This window comes from Acromyrmex echinatior, chromosome 11 (genome assembly GCF_024713525.1).
Source record: "Acromyrmex echinatior isolate Ae372 chromosome 11, ASM2471352v2, whole genome shotgun sequence".
NCBI classification, from domain to species: domain Eukaryota; kingdom Metazoa; phylum Arthropoda; class Insecta; order Hymenoptera; family Formicidae; genus Acromyrmex; species Acromyrmex echinatior.
In genome coordinates this window covers 1,674,015-1,695,061 of record NC_141862.1, presented here as the reverse complement: position 1 = coordinate 1,695,061, position 21,047 = coordinate 1,674,015, and the positions used below count along the sequence as shown (strand labels likewise).

The 21,047-nt window shown below is 34.0% G+C and overlaps 1 protein-coding gene across 7 annotated transcripts in view; it reads left to right on the top strand.

The window, feature by feature from the left end:
• Positions 1–21,047, top strand: part of Bap170 (Brahma associated protein 170kD) — a 112,561-nt gene that overhangs the window by 60,958 nt on the left and 30,556 nt on the right. For all 7 annotated transcript variants that reach the window (XM_087411373.1, XM_011054254.2, XM_011054253.2 and 4 more), the window contains exon 4: positions 7,078–7,229. In XM_087411373.1, the coding sequence (XP_087267499.1) occupies positions 7,078–7,229 (152 nt within the window). The remainder of the gene's footprint in view (positions 1–7,077; positions 7,230–21,047) is intronic.

Here is a 21,047-nt window from a genome sequence, read left to right as displayed (position 1 = left end):
TTTGATGATCTGACAATGAGTAGTCGCAATGTAATTAGTCCAAAAGTGTAGCAAAGGGAGTCTCTCAAATTACCATTTGAAGAGTGCAACTGTTAGTTGTTTGACCAAATCAGAACCGCTGCACACCATAACTGCATTTAAAAGGGAACTTTCTACCTTGGCCAGAAGATGGGTCATTTTTAATAATTTTTTATACAAGAACTTTTCAACAGATTATTTTCATATTTTTCAGTAATATTTATTCTTTTCTTTTTGTGTGTGCATGCGCGCGCGTGTATATGTAAATTCTTAACCAAAAATATTGAAAACTCAACAAATAACCTTCGGGAAAATTTACTTTTAACGAGGTTAAAGTTTTTAAAATAATTAAGAGTGTACTTAAAAAATTTTGAGGTCATTTAAAGTGTGTAAAAGATTAAGTCAAAATAATCTAAAATTTTTAAAGATTTTCAAGGGTGATTTAAGTATAATCGGCACAGCACGTTAGTTTCTTTCAGCTTAAGTAAATTTCAACTTTCAGCTCTTAAGTAAATTTTAAGGTTACTTTACTTAAAAAAAGTTTAAAATGATAAAATTTACCTTTATTTCTTAGGTTTCTCTACAGTAAATTTTAAGTATTTTAAAATAAAATTTTTAAGTTTTCTAAAGTAAATTTTTTCAAGAAAATAAATTGGAAATGGTCATAACGATCGAAGCTAGATCTTTTAACGCTTAAATAATTTAATGAAAATATATTAGTAGGTATATACTATCACCGACGAGATATTATTAAGACCGACATTCTTATGGGAGTTTGCATCCCTGTTAAAGCTGTTATAACTTAAAATATACTCGAAATGAACTGACAATATTTAAAAAATTAAAATTAGCGAAAGAAAAAGGCTACGAGTCAACGCTAGTTGGTAGATGCTTGTAATTATTCTATTTTAATATTAATCGAAAGGATACATAAAATAATATAACATAAAATAATACATACATTTCAACCTTGATCAGGTCATCTTCAGTGTGAAACTGTTGATTTGAATGAATAGAAAATTAGAAAAATAAAAATAATAAAATAAAGATAAAAAGGTATCGCGATATAATCGGTTACATAAAATTAATAATTTAAATATAAAACGTTGGAGATGTTATAGTATTAAAAATATTGTGAATTACATTCATTTTCCATAAGGATCAAGTATATAAAGGTCGCGTGATCAAAAACGGTTATAAAATGTATAAATAGATATTAATTATTTGTGTCTTCCGATTTTGGTTTGGAAAATTATTTCCTATATTATTGCGGGCATTTCGTTTCACCTCATCTCCCATTGCAAAATAGATGTATGCCAAAAATCAACTGTCACTGTAAATGTATCTCGGTATATCGATGCTGATTCTTGCCGGAACTGATATACATCAATTAAAGATTTAAAGAATACAATGATTAGAGCAGACTCTTTGTATTTAAAATAATAATAATAAGTCAATTTCAAAGTTAAGAAGGTAATCATTTGAACTGCGCGTCGAAATTTTATTGGACTTAAAGGCGCAGCTAAGCTACTGAAATGACATCACTATTAAATTTTGATGCTTAATGGACATCTATTAAAGAAATCTGAATATGCTGGAAATCTAAATAAATTTATTTATTGCGAAAAATATTACTTCGGCCGGGAGTCGAACTGGATTTCTAGCTTTTAGTGCGAACGTTTCAAACTTTTAGACTACCGAGACCTTAATAAATATTCTTCGCAATAATCAATATAGAATAATTGTTCCAATTACTGCCATTTTATTCAATTGTAGTATAAAAATATGAAATCGTTATACATTAAAAATATTATTAGTATTAAACTACAACTGATGATATAAACAACTGATAAGCATAACTGTATAAGATATTCGATATGTTTTGTATTTATAAAGTAATTAAAGAAATTAGGAATGTCACTGAACATGTAAACTCCATGTTTTTCTTCTAATTAGAAGTGAAGCAAAACTGCATGATTTAAAAATGCAAGCAAACGTGGTATTTTCATTTTCTTGTACTAAAGTAATTTTATGATAATGTTTAAATTTCAATAAAATAAGCATACAAAATTGATGGGTTATTTTTTAAATTAAATTTATTGAAATAGCAGCATTAGAAATAATCATTTAAGGTCTGTCTGCATTACTGCCGGCAGTAAATGAGTCCTTATGCGTGAATATATGTATACAATGCACCAATTACTGTCAACTTTGACATCTTTAACTAAAGAAGTGATAGGTATTTTTACAAGGAAAATTACTCAGATGTTCAATTAGTTTCGAAATAGTAACGGTTAGAAATTGTAGTAAGTCCAATCTTTATTAACTAAAATGAGTGCTATTTGCTCGGGAAATTTGAGATTCGTTAGAGAATGGAGTTAAAGTTCGCTGTAAAGGGCTCCGAAAATGAGTTTAAATAAAATTTTTTGTAAATTTTTTTTATTTTTTAGATTTTTCTACATATGTATGACTTAATACATCAGTATGAATAAAAAACATAATTTGGGTCTTGATTTCAATGTATTTCTATTTTTTTATCTTATAGTATAGCAAAACTTACAATAAAATATTTTAACTTTTCAAATTTCAATTCATTGAAAATGTATAGGGTAACTCCGGGAAATATGCCGCAGAAGTAAGAAAAAATAGAAGGAGTGGGGGAAATTTTCCCACAACTACTCTATTACATGCCTTGATGTTATATTGGTATTGTGTTATAATTTCAATTTCTTACTGTTAATATTAATAAAATTATTGTGAGTTGAATCGATATTTGTCACTGTGTTAAGCGCCATAAATAATAATCATAAATTATAAACTATTGTACATAAAATGATTACTATAAGACTACGTTCTCAATACCTCACTAGCGCAGCGCGCGGAGAAAGCCCAGGGATTTAGTAGATGGCGAGTTGCCTACAAGCAGCGCCAGAGAAAAATACAAGTATTTTGCTCATGTGTTCTTTGTTTAGTTTGTTGTCTTGCATATCCCACCTGTTTGGAATATACGGCATTTTTAGCGAGCGAGATTTATGCCCAAAGCATACAAAGTGTGCAGATCGAAATCAGTGCAATAAACGCATTACATGAAATATGTATCTCATGTCATAACACTTGTAATACATGTGGGAAGATTGTAATTATTATGTATTACTTTATATACATATTTATCATTCTTATTTCTTAATAAAACTTTATATACGCATTTTATAAGTTATTATGTCATTTTACATTTTATTTATATACATTATTTATAAATTTTTCATGAGCCGTATCTCCCCTCCCCCTATGAGGGGGTTATATTCTATGGAATATACGGCAAAAATGCAAGGGTTTAAAAAAGTTCATTTTTTAATACGAAATATATTTCAGATTTCTAATATTTTTTTCATAATAGTAGACAGTACAAAGTTTTTATTGATATAGTTCATTTATTTTAAACATAGTAAATAATACTTAATAAATTAAGTTTTTGATAGATGCGGCGTATATACCCTAATAAGTACGAAAATATATGTATCTTTGTACTTACATACATTCATACAACTTTTAAATGTATCATAGTCAATTCGAACTTTGGGAGAGATAAATAAAACAATCAACACTGGAATCGAGAGCTAAATTTTCCTTTCTATTCCATTTACATATATTACTCATACGTACATAGAAAAATCCGAAAAGGAAAAAATTTACAAAAAAATGTCTTTTAAACTCATTTTTAGAGCTGTTTATGACATATAGTGGACTTTGAATCCATTTCTCTAACGAATATCAAATTTTCCGAGCAAATGGTGTTTATTTTAGTTAATAGAAGAGGTAGGATACTGTAACTTCTAACCATTACTTTTTCAAAATTAATTGGACATCTGAGTAACTTTCCTTGTTAGTATAGAATGATCTGGTAAATATAATATGCACTAGTTAATATTAATTACTATTATATAAAATAAAAGTTGCTATATATAAAATTGACAAAGTTAATATAAAAGCATAACAATATTTTAAACGATTACATGCCTAAAAGTGATGTGCCTTTGTCATATTATTTAATACAGCATACATGTATTATTTTATTATTTAAGTAAGCTTATATTATGCTATTGCATTTAGATATTTTATATAAAGCAGCCTTTAATGTATACTGATCCAATGTAATGCAAGTGACTGAATTTACTATTTATTTACGGGATAATTTTAATACAGATTGCAGTAAATATTAGGGTAGCAGTATTATTAGGCTACATGGACAGGAATAGGGAGGCAGTATTAGGTACGTGCAGCAATAATCGAGACGGCAGTATTTGAATTAAGACTGACAATAGTATGTTCAATATCTTATATTTTATTTTTTTCTATTTAACTTATGACTATATCTAAATAATTAGTTAATTTTTGAGCTTGTTACTTTTATTTTGTGTATATTAAAATTTTTATTTGTATATAATACCAAAATAATATAATATTTATTATATATTTTAAAAGTCTTATAATAAACATATTAATTACCATTACGTGCTTAAAGTGATTGAGGACAGTTACCTATATATGGAAACATCTTTCTTTCAAACAACGAAATATAAACAATAAGAATCTTATTGGACCACACATTTGAAAATTCAACAAATAGGAAATAGGAAATAGCCATAAAAAAATATTTAATGTTTTGGCAACTAGAAGGGAGCTGATGGGAATTGTTTGAGAAAAAGTGTCTCGATGGCAGACATTGTATCTTTTTTCCAAGTGCTCTGAAACAAAAAACCAAAAAGATTCTTGAATTATATGAGTGTATACACGGACACACAAAAAATTCCAATTTATTAAAAATGGCGACCCTACAACAAACAAAAAAGTACAATTTTTTAATAAGAAACGTAAGCTTTTTTTGTTTATTAAAAAAATTGAAATTGAAGGTTTTGTTTTCTCTGTAATTTATCTTGTGGAGACTTTTTTTTACGCGCGCGTGCGCGTAAAAAAACCTTTCAAGATGTTACTTAAAACGGTTTTATAATAAGAATAGACTATGAGAGAATATCGTAGGCTTTATTTGTAGTAAAGTATGTATTCGTAATTCATTATGTACAGAGATAACTATATGTCGCGGTGAAAGGATTAAATGGTTTGTAATAAGTATTTTCTTGTAGACTTGTCGTTGTTAATTTTAACTGGAAGTTCTTAATATATGTATTTTCCGACATAACATCACTTTCATCATTTTACGAACTGTGACATTTAAGCTGATAAAAGAGCAAAGGACGACTTTTAAAACTCCGGAATGTAAGCCAAAACTCTCTACTCTATATTTAAATACACTCAAAATATTTACTTGTCCTGATATTTCTGCATCTGAGTATATTAGTGTTTATCATTATCGCTTTCTGTATTTCGTACCGCACAGTAAAGTACTCGAGTGCGCCACTCTTGCGTCATCGGATTAAACCGGATTAAACAATCGCTGTTCTTCTTTTCGATTGTATCCAAGCGACAGAAACAATGAAGACACGTTTATTCAATCAAGATCGGTGTCTTTTGTTCGATCTGGACTAGAATTATCGAACAAGGGATCACTCTTTCAAGAAGATTATCATGATAAGTATATCCAGCTGGCTGTTACTTTGCGCTAGTAGTCGCCACATACGCGGTGTGCAGCAGCAGTAGTAGCAACAGCAGCACGCTGCTGCGGTAGTCGGAGTAGTGTTCAGTAGTCTGCACCCGCCAACAGCCAATCAAGCTCTGGGCTGCTTGTTCTCCACCGTCTGTACCTTCTGCGCTGTACGTTGGTTGTATGAATGGATCCGCTACATCTATCCCCACTTTCTTTCGCCCACCCACGACTCAATGTCCTCTCTTCTCCTCCCCCTCAATGCCTCATGACCCCCTCCCCCTCTTTTTCTTTCACGCTGTCTCCTGCGTTTACTCTGTTCGCGTGAGTTCGTCGCACTTTCAACGGCCGGCGGTCGGTAGGTCGATCGATCGGTCGGTGGGTTGATCTGTCTGCCTGTCTCTATCTATCGGTCGCCTTGAAAAATTTCTTTCATCAGCCATCGTTATTGGCTACTGTTCTGAGTTATACAATCTCTAGATAGAATTCCGCGCTACGTGTTGATACCGTCGCAAGTCAACCGATTCTCTGGAAATGCCAATCAGTTCCAATGAATCGACAGAAGTCTCAGCCGCAACTTGTTAATCTTTTAAAACTATATAGTTGATCCAGCTGGTTTTTGCGCTAGAAAACTATATTTGTCCGATTTATTTTTTGTGACATAATCTTCCGATGGTATCGCAGTTTTGTTGTGCATTATTTAATGTATCTCGAGCTGTTTAGAAACAAGAAGTAATCGATGAATATCTTGTTTTCATACGGATCGTCTTCTGATTTTTGAAATTCTTTTAATAGTTAACATTCTTAGAGTCGTTTCAGAGGCTTGTTGTATTCGCCACCATCCTTTTCTACCCCCAGAAATTCTATACTAATCTTTATTAAATCTAAATAAATCCTACATTATGGCTAAATTAACATGAAAATCGTTTGTACGATTACTTTTAAAGACGGTTGTCGGCCGCCTCTGCAAAGTGACCGTCCAAGTGCACTGTACTCGTTACATTCCTGAGCGTTCTTTAATCCTTCGAAGCTGATTGTGGATCTATTGAACGCATTCATTTATATCCTTCCGGAGCTGACGGTGGATTTATAGGATTTACTCAATTATATTCTTTAGGTTACATCTACAAGTTTAAATTATTGTTGTTAAAATGAACTTAGTATTTATTCTTTTTTATACTAGTTGTATAATTTTGGTTCTCTCTCTTCCTTCAAGTTTATTAGTTTCTTTTAATTAACAAATTAAATGATCCAACGTTAATAACTGTGTTACAGATTTTGACATTAGCTTCGAATGATTATAAAAAAATAGACTTGAGAGAGAGAGAGAGAGAGAGAGAGAGAGAGAGAGAGAGAGAGAGAGAGAGAGAGAGAGGATCTATCATTTAAGAAAGATGGACTCAGGCAATTTCATTTTTTACATGTGAAATACTAAAGTATCTTGATGTTGTGCGTTCCAGATATCTGGACAGGTACGAGAAAGTCCACTTCCTAGGCGAAGATGGTCAACAAGCCGATGATGACGATGAGGACTCCAGGCATCGGAAATGGTCGGCCAGAGCACTGCACTCCGTTCCTCTTACTTATAACCATCATCAGCACAACATCGCAGGTGAGTTGTGCACATTAACGTAACTTCAATATTTACAACTTTTAGAAATTTTATATATTGATCCCTTGATGCATCATACTGCATATATCCAACTAGACAATGTATCGTCCTTTTATTACCGAGAAATATACAAATTCGCCGAATACGTCGGCAGTTTCGATAAATCGTTTTTGCCAATTTATGTCTCCGTGCACGTCTCGATACATTTCGTGAACATGTATGTACAGTCGGGTACGTACCATTTTCCATTGTTTTCCTCCTTGTCGCTCTTTTATCGTTGCGTTGCGCGTACACAGCATTCTTTCCCTTTTCCCCCCCCTCCCTCCCCCCTTTCTCTCTACCTTTTTCTCTGTTTGTACGTGTGAGTCACGGTTCAATAATTCGCTACGTTTAGCAATTTCCGGCTGTCAGAATTTTTCGCCCGCTCGTTCCGCATCATCCCTGCAGCTCTGCGTAAAAAATATCGCACGTTTCGGTCCCTCGACAGGTCCTTCCGCGATTTTTCCTCTCAAACCCATTTTTATTAATCACAAGAAATGTTTGAATTTTCGCAAAATTTGCAAATGTACTGTAAAAGATAGAGGTTATTTCACAACGGGGCTCGCTCTACTAATAATATACTCGGATAAATTCCCAACGAGTGTCAGCTAATGGCTAGATTTTCTGGTTTGAATGGAATATTTGCAGAGAATAATTCCAGCGGAATTGCCCATCATGAAACTTTGCATGTAAGGAATGAATTAAATCGGAGCATCTCCTTTCTATCGTGCTTTGCAGCGAGTCGCGCCGTCTTCGCCGTCTTCGCGGGAGACGCGGGAGACGCGGGAGACGCGCACTATACACACATACGTGCTGTGCGGCCAAGGTGGCAACGGGTTATTGACGTGCTGCCGCTCGGAGAGCAGCAGCAGCGGTGGCGGGCTATCGAGCCGGAGAGGGATATAGAGAGATAGATAGCGGAGCAGGGCGCACATGCGAGTCCGTGGCCCGGCTAGGCGGCTGGGAGCCGCGAATGCATTCGTGCACACCGAGGGTTCGAGAGGGAGGCCGTGGAGGGCGAGCGCGAGCGGCGTGTGCAAGATAATTTAATGGGCTATAATAATGACAAACATTCATATAGGGTGTACCAAATATATTTGACAGCCTGATGTCTTGCGTTCTCTTGCCTCAATTTATTTCGAGCCAATTCTTCTTTGGCAAATATATTCAGATTCTCTAATGTTATATGTACACACGCACCACACACATATATATACGGGGTGTCCCATAACTAACGATAAATATTTTTAAGACATATTCTTTGTAATATTCCAAGACGAAAAGCCTAATATAGAGATACCGAAGGCTATGATAGCTTTCAAATGGAAAGAGTTTAAGAATTACGAATGGTAACGGAATTTCGTGCTGTTCTTCTTGTGAAGATGTTGATTTTATTATTAAAAACATGAAGGTTGAGAAAGCACTTTCACATTATGTTGCCGTCCCTGAGCGCGCGAAATTTTGGCCGTCATTCGTAATTTAAAAATTTTTCCTATTTAAAAACCACCTTAGTCGCGGCATTTTTGTATTAGACTTCTTGTCTTGAAATGTTACAAAAAAATCTATCTTTAAAATATTTATCATCAGATTTATCAGACACCCTGTATATAAATATAAAAAGTTGGAACTTAAATACTTGTTTAATTATTTACAAAGAATGATTTTTTGCTGAAATATCTAAAAATTTAGAATAATTTTGTTGGATCATTAAAATAATTATGTAGGAATCTTAAACACGATATTGCAAAAAATTTTGACATTCTAGAAATCATCTGAGTCATCTGAGCATCCTACATGATTATTTTTATGGTTCAACAAAATTATTTTTAGATCAGTATTTTTAGATCCAACTAAATTTTTCAATATTTCAGCAAAGTTGTTCTTTCTGTGCAATAACAGTTGTTGAGTTAAAAAAATTATTGTTAAAAAACACATTGTTTTGGATATTTGAGTAAATAATTCTAAAAATCAAGTTAATTTTTTAAAAGTATTTTCAAACTTTTGGCCTAGATATATGTACACATATTTGTAATTGTTTGAGATTTGTAATTGTAATTACGAATTCTTAATTATTTAAAAGTTTTTATTTCGTCGTCTAAGATTCTCTATCCAAGATTTACTTCGCGAGAAACTCCTTGCTTGCATCTTAAGAGTCGATAAGAGAGACTATGGAGACTTCTAGTAAAAAATGAATTTCTTTATGCTGAAATTCTGCATGAAGTGCGTTTTAATTGAGCTATTCATAATTGGGAAAGTAACGTAAAGAGCGATCTTTTTTTTTTTTGAAAAAAGATAAATTAATTCATTCTGATATCTCACGATGTATACTATAACGCAGTTGAGATATACATAATTTTATATTTATTATAATATTTCAAGAACTAATTTGCAAAATCCGACTTTGTATGTGCCTTGACAATTTTATATAAAAAGAAGTCAAAAAGATTCATGATGCGATATCACTTCTAGAAGATAAAATATCAGTATGAAAATATGTACATATACCGCGAATAAGGAGCATATCATTTTATTTATTATAATGTTTGTAAGAGCGAAACTGCAAAATTCGGTTCTTCAGCAGGCGCTGTAGCTTCGTAAAACATAAGTCGTAACAAGTATTATGGCAAAATATTTCTTTTATAAGACAAAATATGGAATGCAGATGTGTAGCTGCTGCACCCGCTGCAAATAAGGTGTAAATGAATTGGCTCGTCACTCCCATTGGCCGTTGAGATAAGATAGACATCGACGCTTTGGCCTTTCACATCACACATTGGCGAGGAAACGCCAATTCCAGATTTGTTCCTAAGAATTGTCGGGAGGATGTATACGGTTTGGTTTTTTTTCTGGGACATCCCGTATACGTATATAGAGCAGAGTGCATATGTGTACGTATATGTGAGCCGTCGCGCTGGTGCGTTTCGCCCGTTGACTGGCGGAACGCGCGGGTCTATACTCGGCGCACATGCGCACCGCAATGCGAATAGCCTCGCTCGCGATTCCGCCCGCAGAAGCTCTGGGGTAATCCCCTCTCCCGCCGGATGGACGACGGGGAAGGTGGGACGTGAGAATGTTATGAGCGCGCAGCGCCCGGGGGCTCGTCTGTATCGGGAAGGGGTGTGAAAATGACGCTTACCAATGCCTACGTGTATGTAACGATTGTTAATTTGCTTGCCAGAGTCGTAGTAGCCAGAATTGTGCACGGTGGCTGCGGCAATGACGACAACAACGACCTCGACTCCGGGACGCGAGCTCCCGCGTAAGTCGCAAGCGACCTCGGCATCCCGTTATGCCCTGTCTTCCCCGCCCGCGCAATGCGAGCATCCGGAACTGGGGCAGTAAACGTTCCCTGAACTAGAAGCTATTCCCGTTTCCCATTTCGATTCATCCTCCTCCTCCTCTTCCTCCTCCTTTCCCCTCCTCCCCCCTCCTTCTCCTTCTCCTTTTCTCTCCCTCTCTCGCATCGAAGCGACCGTCGTTCGTTTAATCATACATGTTCACTCTGTTATCAGGCGAACGATACGTATGATACACTCTCTATTGTAACCTTTAGAACCGGAAAGGCTTGGCGCCTGCTTCTTTAGCGCACTGAAGAGAAAAATTTATATTTGTGACTATTGACATTTTACTATAATTTGGTTATTACTGCTATAATGTGTGCGTGCGTGTGTGCGTGTACATATATACATAGAAAGTTCCATTTTAATTGCCCTAGGGAAATATCTTGAAAAATACATAAGATACGAAAAAATATTTCAAATGAAAGTGGAACGGTTTCAAAGGGAACGTATTTTGGTGACGTTTTTTCCTAGGTAGAATATTTATACACTTTTTTCGAGATATTTACTTGAGGCAATTAAAATGGGACACTATATATATATATATATATATATATATATATATATATATATATATATATCTGTGTACATCACAGAATATAGATTGTATCGAAAATAACTACAATTCTTTTTTTTAGATTTCTGTTGTTTTTCTGCAATCAAATAAAAAAAATGACAATTTTTGAGCTATGTCGTTGTAGGAAATAATCAAGCGATATATCTTCACAAAAGTGAAATCTTTTGTATAATTATAATTATCGAGATATTTCTGTAAATATATGGACGCATCAATTAAAGAACTTGAGCTTGAAAACACAAGTCGTTTAGTTCGCGCTCGATTAGTTATCGTGATAGAAGATGATACTTGAAAATAAGTGTTTACTTCATGACACATTCTGACTCAGCAATTCACACTTCCTCGTTCTTAGATCTATCTATTTTTTGTTGAGTTTTTATCCATTTGATATTTACGCAACATTGCGTTTATGAATGTAACCATTATCCTCGCAACTATCCCTTTTCCGGGAACCCCGGAAAAGTGAGAATCAATGTTGCTGTAAACACTGTGGTGCTACCCGAGAAGATCTCGAATGACTGTGCATGGCATGAAAGTTTGTTTTATCTTTGCTACACGCAATCATCGTACGAACATGTCCATAGAATCGCGTGACACGAATGAACAAAATCGCTTGAAGATTGTTCACGATGCGCCATTGTCATCGCGCGGTCTATGTAATTCCTTTGACATGTATTTCTTTAACCTTAAAACACTTTATTTTTATGAAATAGTACTGTGCTGTTGACATAAATTTTATGTCCGAGGAAATAGGCCACTCTTAGTTAATGTAACACAAGATTTTTTAATACATTTTACATTTTTAATGATAAAATATTTACAATCTATACTTTTATAAACACAAATAATTTGATTATTAATTTAAAAGAAAAGAAAGAATAGACGCATCATCAAATTCAACCTTGAAATGATATGAAATAGTACAATATTATAGAACTATTTAAAAATCATTTATCACTCTGTTATAAGATTGGATTAGTAGAAGGTTCAAACTTATATTTAATGGATTCAAGTATCAAGCTGTTCCTCTGAACTGCCCTGATGAACTGCAAGGTTCACGAAACGTTGGCATCCCAAGAATGGATCTGGACACAGAGGAAATCCGCGAAACGCATAATCTTTATAAATGGATTCAATTTTTAAAAGCTTGTCTCCACTTTAATGGATAGAACTAAAGTGGTGTTTAATAGTTTCTTCAGCTTTTAGCTTGACAGATTTGGCTACTGATCATTAAACACTCAAAAAAATGTTGAGAGAGAGAGAGAGAGAGAGAGAGAGAGAGAGAGAGAGAGAGAGAGAGAATTTCCTCTATGCAAAAGATTTTGCACGAAGCATATGTTTATATAAATATCTATAACACATATTCATCTATGAAAAAAATAGATAAATGAGCTACGATCAAGAGTAAATTTTGTTATAGAAAATTCCACTATAATAATTCGAATAACCTCTCGAAATAAGAGGCTATGCAAGTTACTTGCAGCGCACTCATCGCTCATTTGTAAGAAAGTACGCAGCCATGCTAAGAGATGTGTTTCTCGTAAGAAGAAAATATCCGTGAATCCTAGAAGAAGGCGCATGCGAATCTCATGGCGAATCTCTTGAAGATTCTGAAACTTTTTCAGAGTATGCTTTCTAAATCTCTAAGAGTTATTTTTTTGTTCACAATTCTGTCGTTTTTTAGAATGTGATGCCAATTAATAATATTCTAGCAATAAAACTGGATTAACCGTTTATATATAATTTATACGTATAAAAATTTTTTATCGAGGCCATGTGTATGTTACTACAAGGTAGATTCTTCTTGCATTATAATGCAAGAATTATAATCTTAAATCCAGTATCTCATGGTTAGACGATATTCCTTTACATTTTACAGTAGCTTCTTGTTTATATTACAGAAAAATCCGCAGTGTCAAGAAGATATAGCTAAAGAATAGAACAATTTTTTTTGAACGAAGGCATAGTGGAGGTTTAGTAACCTTAATAACCTCACTAACTTGCACGTTACGAACGACCTTACGAATTTGTTCTAGACTTAAATTAAATCTCTGTTTTCTTCATCTACGAAATATTATTGTCCTCGCGGAGAAGAGGATGAACAAAACAAGAAGAGTCGCGCATTTGTAAAATCTAGATTTAATTCTTAATTAACTACCAAGATTGACAGTCTCGTCACGTGTGTGTCACGTGAAGAAAAGTGATGTCATGGATGGTGAGAGGGAGGGTGAGATAAACAGTGCGAGAGCGAGACACGACGGAGTGTCACAATCAATAAGCGTTTGCGGGATAAGTGTTCCATCGGTTCTTGATCGTCCCGTCATAATGTTGCGCTTGCGTGATGTTCCAGCAAGATAGAACCAATTCGCGATCCTGGCTGTGCTCTTGTGCATGCACCGCCATGTACTAAATTAGGGATGTGTGTTAGAAAGCAAAAAATTACATCACAGTCCGTAAATATATCATGAAATTTCAGCATCAAGAAGATTAGGCTGTTATATGGAAATCATTATTATGTATAATATTATATTTATTTGTCCTGAAATGCATCATTTTCCAATTGAAGGCGTACAGAATACGTAGTAATAATACAAATATTGTAACATTTGAGATAGTACAAGAAACCAACTTGATGAAATAACCGAGTAATTATGAATTTTTGTAAAGAAAATGAATATACAGAATTAAAATATGTAATATAATCGAGAAGAGAATGATTCTTCCTTTCTCATGCTTAACTCTGAGGTTGTTCAAACTCGCGGTCTCGCATAAAGTAGCCATAACAGTGTTGCTGCGCGCACTTAGCGCCGTCTTTAAATTTTGCTAATGATTGTATCATTTGGGTCAATATGATTAAAAAGCTCTATAAAATAAAAATAAATTTTCACAGAAAAAAAGATGCTATATTAACAGACAAAGTTATCAAATATCGGAGAAAAAAGTTTTTAAATAAAATAACACTGTTAAAAAACTGGAAAAAAGATCTTATTGTGAATTCATTGGAATTTCCGGTAGGTTCAATCAGAAAGGTGCAAATCAGATACTTCTAGTTAAATCTATCAAGTATTCTGATGCAAATAATTAGAAATTCAATAACCAAAATTTTTATTCATGTGATCCATTCCATTTGTCTTTTCCATGACTAACACAGCGCTTTTTCTTTTACCGTTGACAGTACGTTCAAAAGTATTCATATTTTCAATAATACTTTAATTAAATGAAAAATAAATGTATAAACAATTAATTCCTTTTCGTCTCATACAATTCATTTATCTGTCTAACTTAAGAATCAACTAATTGAAGTAGTTAATCCTGGTAGTGAACAAACAATAGTACAGAACATCAGTAGCGAAAATTATTACGTCAAATACAATATTAATCAAGTATGTATTCGATTAACTTTTAAAATTCTTTTTCCTCGAAAACGAAGTATTCGAAAAAAATTATGCTATATCATTTCGATTCATTCATTTGAATCACAGAATCGTATCTTTTTCGATTGTATCGTATTTCGACTCATCCTGTGACATATAACAATATAAAGGAGGTAATCCAAATATAGGCAATAGTCTAAATATCTATGGATAAGCGGTGTTTCAGTTCCTTACACCACTGTAATCTGATAATAAGTAAATCTGGAAGAATAATATCTCAGCGAAGAAAATTTCCAACTGTTTCAAAATAAATATTTTATTGAACACGGTCAATTTTTGTCAATTTAAAACGAGTAAAAGTTTGTACGAAACATAATGTAATTTTTCGTGTTAGATCGCATACGATTTAGTAAATTATTATAGAATTGCACTATACAGAATTTCTACAGAAATAAGAACAATTTTGTTGGGATACCTAAAAATTTAGCTAAGTCTGAAAATAATTTTGTTAGATTATCAAAACAATTACATACTTATATTGGGCATGATGAGGCAATGTTATAAAAAAAAATTCACATTCTAGCTACCATTTTGAGCGTCCTACATAAATATTTTGATAGATCAATAAAATTATTTTTAGATTTATATCTAGCTTAATTTTTAGATTCTTTAGCAAAATTATTCTTTCCATAATAGGTAATTTACTAAGTTTATTATAAATTGCGATCAAGCATAAAAAATCACATTGTTGATTTGTCTCTGGCTTAAGTTAAGGTATGTATAAATATAATAAATGTATAATAAAGATTAAAATAAACTTTGCCCTGTGAGTGAGTCCACCTGTGGTGGCGGGCATGGGCAGAGAGATTAATGCGATGACATCTGAGGGGAGGCGGTGCCATCGATGCGTTCCGCGCGTCCGTCTCGTTACGAGACGCTTGTTAGCGGACTGTGACGCCAATTAACTGAATTTACGCGCGGACTCCGCGGTTTCATCTCCGCTCCGCGGATATTTCCTTGTATTCGAAACGAAAATTGTTTCGGGCAAACATATTTAAGGGACTACTTACAAGGAAAGAGACCCAACTGTTCCTCTCCAATTTTAATGAGTTTATAGTATGTTATTCTCCAGATAAAAATAAGCGACATGTATTTTTTTATGTCTTCATACGCATTTTTAAGAGGTGAAACACTCATTGAAAAAAAATTGATTTTTCTTTTTCGAAGCGAATATCGGAAACTGTAAGAGATAAAAAAATCGAATACCAGAAGTAAAAAGCTTTCGGAAGAAAAAAGCGAATGCCGGAACTGTAAAAGACAGAAAAAAATAGAATGGCACTAAGAGTATTTTAGAATTATAATAAAATTTTTTTCTTTATAAATAAATCATTTTTATTATAAATAAATAATTTAAAAAAATTTTGTTATTATAGTTCTAAAGTACTCTTGAACTCTTGAAGCCATTCAATTTTCATTCTGAAAATTTTTTTCTATTTCTTACAGTTTTGGCAATATTCGCTTCGAAAGAGAAAAACCGATTTTTTTTCTAAAGGGTGTTTCATCCCCTGAAAGTGCGTATGGGCATGTATAAAAAAATACATATCGCTTATTTTTTTGTCTGGAGAATAACATACTAAAAGCTCATTAAAATTGGAGAGGGATAGTTGGGTCCTTTTCCTTGTTGTTAGTCTTATAATTATATATTCATAGAAAATGGCTTGTACTCTGTACGGGAGCCATTTGTTTTTGTCAAATGTCAAATTTACTTTCCAAGTGTTCTGAATTTTGAAATTGTTAATCGACGGATACGCGCGACGTTGCGTGCAATGGTAATGTCTCGGTTAATGGTCGTCTCTCGATGGGGGTTACAAGTGGGAATCGATTGGGGCCTCTGCATGTCGCGCTTGTATCGCTTATTTATCGGTATTTAATCATAGAGCCGTTTGATACTAACGTAGGTGGAATTGGATTGATTGAAACGCTGGGAAACACAATGTCATGCGATGACAGTGCGTCCGCCGCATATTGCTTTTATCATAACGGCGGACTACAAATAGTTCCGTTAACATTTGCTAAGCGCTTGCCGTCAATGTGAATAAACCGCATTTCATTCTACCGAGGTAGACATATGTAGGGAAGAGATCGGGGACAAAAGTAACATTTTGACTTTGAAGTATTATAACAGCAAAATAATATTTACACTAAAAAAAAATATGTATCTTTAGATGTAGAATTTATTTAGCTGTAAAATTTTCTTTCGTTTAATTTTTTTATGTTAATTAGAAAAAAATTTATGTTTTGAGTAAATTTTGTTATAATCATCCCAACTCTGTGGACAATTGTAACAATAAAGGGGGATAATTGTACCACATTTGCCAGAGGTACATAACACCACTACATAAGTCATACTCTTTCTTGTAGCTGCACGAATGGATAATTGGTCTTTTATAACTTCTTTAAATAAAGTTTGGATAAAGATATTTCTTTTACATAGTTTTTTTCTTACCTGTCTTGTATTTTCTTATTAATGGGATTCTATGAAGAAAAATACAAATAACATTATACAAAATAATACTATAATAAAATCAAATAAATTTGGAAATAATTATGATGTTACATCTGACTCCAGGCATTGATGTTACTATTGTCCTCTAATGATATTTTATTATTTATAGTAAATTTTTAAAATAAAAACCTAGATAAAAATCAACCCAAATGTGTAAATCATCAACGCAGATAATTAATATTATTATGCAGGTAATAAAATATATTATAATAATAAATTATACCTTCATTATAAAGAAAAAAAATTTTAAATTTTGTGCATGCAATAAAACTTACTTGATGCATGAAAAAAGTAATTTCTGCTCCTGGACTCGTGCATGTTCCGCGAGAATTTAATTAGCATGTAACGAACGATTCAATGCATATTTCAATGCATATTTCAACGATTCAATGCATATTATATCTAGAATTTTATCATACAACCGCATACATATATCTATTATAGTTTAAGAAATATTAATGATATAAAGATTATGTGTTTCGAGGGTTTTTCCGTGTCCAGATCCATCTTGGAATGCCAACATTTCGTGAACCTTGCAGTTCACTTCATCAGGCGAGGAGCAGCCTGATACTGAGTTCCTCCAGGCCGTTCCTTTTATATTATGCTGCTGTTGGAGTGGTGGTGGGGGGAGAGAAGAGAATTGCGGGTGGGGAGGGGGAGGGGAGAGGTGGTGGAATTGGTCAGTCTTCGATAACCGGAAGAATAATCTTCCATATTTTATTTATGTTGTAGCCATTATCTCTATTTAGATTATTAGGGTGTTTTTTGTATCTCTATGGCTTTTCTATACTTTCTTGGAAAGTATGATGCAATGTTGATTATTGTGGTCGTCAAACAGTCCTAGTTTTATGTCCTATTTTGATGTTGTATTCTAATAATGCCGACTGTGTGGCATATTTTTCTGACATCACATTGGTGTTCTTTTATCTGTAGGTTAACCATTCTCCCAGTTTTTCCGATGTATACTTGGCCACAGGAACAAGGTACTTTATATACTCCTATACGGAGCTGAGTGAAGGTCTTTGATCTTTAGAATTTCTTAAGATTTGTCCTATCTTTTTGAGTGGTTTGAAGATAGTTCGGATATTGTGTTTGTTAATATCCGAATAGGAGAATGGATAGGATCCTTTCGACTGGTTATGTATCAGACCGTTGTCTTGTTTGCATGTTTATTGATTATTTTGGTTATGTCTTTTTTGTTGTGCCCGTTTTTCTGTAAGGCTAGTTTTAGGTAGTTGAGTTCTGTATGTAGGTGTTCTTTGTCAGAGATGGTAAAAGCTCTATGTATAAGTGAGTTGACCGCTGACTGTTTTTGTGCTAGATGATGGTGCGACTCGGCATATAGATATCTATCTGTGTGTGTTTTCTGTACATTTGATGGCCTAAGCTACCGTCAGCTTTCTTAGAGATAAGAACATCTATGAAGGGGAATTTTTCGTTTTCCTTTAGTGGATATTTGAGTGTTGATTGTTGAGTAAAATAAAGAATTTACGCAATTCGTTATTGAAAACCGTCCAATTTTACTACCTCTCCTCCCCCCCCCCTCCCTCTAACAAACAGCATAATATAAAAGGAACGGCCTGGAGGAACAGCTCAGTATCAGGCTGCTCTAATGAAGTGGACTGCAAGGTTCACTAAACGTTGACATTCCAAGAATGGATCTGAACACGGAGAAAATCCGCAAAACACATAATCTTTATATAGAAAGCACGTGGAAACCTCAACAATGTTATCAAATACCTCTACGAGAGAGAATATCCTTGCTAAAGTAAATATTTTCAGCAAACTCAGGTTTTTTTCTAGCCAAGAAACTATCAAACTTATATTCCTAAACGCTGTAGGGATAATAGTTCCTATAACTCAAAGACCATCTAGAAACTCACAAATCCAAAAACATCCTTCATAAAACTAGCCTCATTTTCATCAAAGAACGCATCCACTTCATTAAGTGACAAATAGCCCAGATTTCCCATAAATCCTTTAAACTCCACCTGTTTCTCCGATTAATCTGCCACGTTACAGCATGACATCTGGCAAATCCTAGATCGTATTACATATGAACAAGCCATGAAGGCTCACACGCTGAAAGACAGAAACAGAAATATATAAACCTTGTCCCTCACAAAAATCCAACTCTCTCTACTTAACATCAAGAACTTATTCAACAAAGACCTATCTCTCAAGACACTATATTTGCGCTTGCCAAAAGCCCTAACTTCGCAGAGGTTAGAACCTAGAAAAGTTCCAAAGGAAGAGATTATTAGCAAATAGAGTCAATCATCTACTGACTACCATCAGAACAAGCAGATAATATCCGCAGAGAGGTAACCAATATCCTTTCCAAAGACAAACCCCTTCCACTAAATATCACTAGACAAGAGCGATTGATCCTCCAAGATTTGAATAGGAACATAGACATCATCGTACTTCTAGCCGACAAAAGCAACATGAGTCATGAACACATCAGACTCAAGAAAAAGATGAAGAACTTCTCTCGGACAAAGCAATACAAAAAGCTTGACAAAGATCCAATTAATACAATCGCACAGAACACCAAGATCCTAGTGGAAAAAAGCAACATTCCCAGTAAAACCAAATTAACATTAAAATGTGCAAATCCTCTCCCACTAAGACTATACGGACTATCAAAAGTACACAAACCAAACATTCCCCTCACCGATTGTCAGCGCCATACACCCGACATATAACTTATCCCGTTTCCTAGCACAAACACTACAACCTCTCGCTGGAAAATCCGAATCATACATAATCAACTCAACGGACTATTTCATATAAAAAACATCCGACTACATTCCACAGATCTGCTTGTAAGTTTTGACGTAGAATCCCTTTTCACACAAGGCCCAATAAAGACACAGTAAACATGATAAAGGCCTCACATGAAATCCCCTCCGATCTTATCTCGCTAATGGAGCACTTCTTACTTACAATCACTTACTTCTCTTATAACAATCAATTTTATGAACAAACTTTAGGAGTGATGATGGATTCTCCTATTTCTCCTGTAATCGCCAACATTTTTATGGAGCATTTCGAGAAAAAGGCCCTCAGAAAAACACTCAAAAAATCAGAAGTTTGGTCGGTCATTTGGACATTTATTATATAGACGACACATTTGACACGGCAGAACCGAACTTCGTAAATTCCTTATTTTCCTCAACAATCAATTTCAATCATTTAAATATCCACTTCATTGTAGACATAGAGGAAAATGGAAAACTTCCTTTCCTGTATGTTCTTATCTCTAAAAAAGCTGACAGTACCTTAGATCATCAAGTGTATAGAAAACTAACACACACAGATAGATACCTACATGCCGAGTCGCACCATCACCCAGCACAAAAATAGTCAGCGGTCAACTCACTTGTACATAGAGCTTTTATCTCTGACAAAGAACACCTACATACAGAACTACCTAAAACTAGCCTTACAGAAAAACGGGCAGAACAAAAAAGACATAACCAAAATAATCAATAAACATGCAAACAAGACAACAGTCTCTGTTTCTGACACACAACCAGACGAAAGAATCCATTCTCCCATATGTCAAAGGAACAACAGATCGGATTATTAAACAGACAGGATATTAAACAAACACAATATTTAAACTATCTTCAAATCACCCAAAAAGATAGGACAAATTTTAAGAAATCCTAAAGACCTCCACTGAACTCCGTAGGAGTATATAAAATACCTTGTTCCTACAGGCAAGTATACATTGGAGAAACTGGGAAAATGAAACCTATGGATAAAAGAACATCACGTGATGTCAGATTAAAACACGCCACACAGTCGATATTATCACAACACAACATCGAAACAGGACATCAAATACTGTTTGACAAAACGAACACAATAGCCAACATTACATCGTACTTGCCAAGAAAGTATAGAGAAGCCATA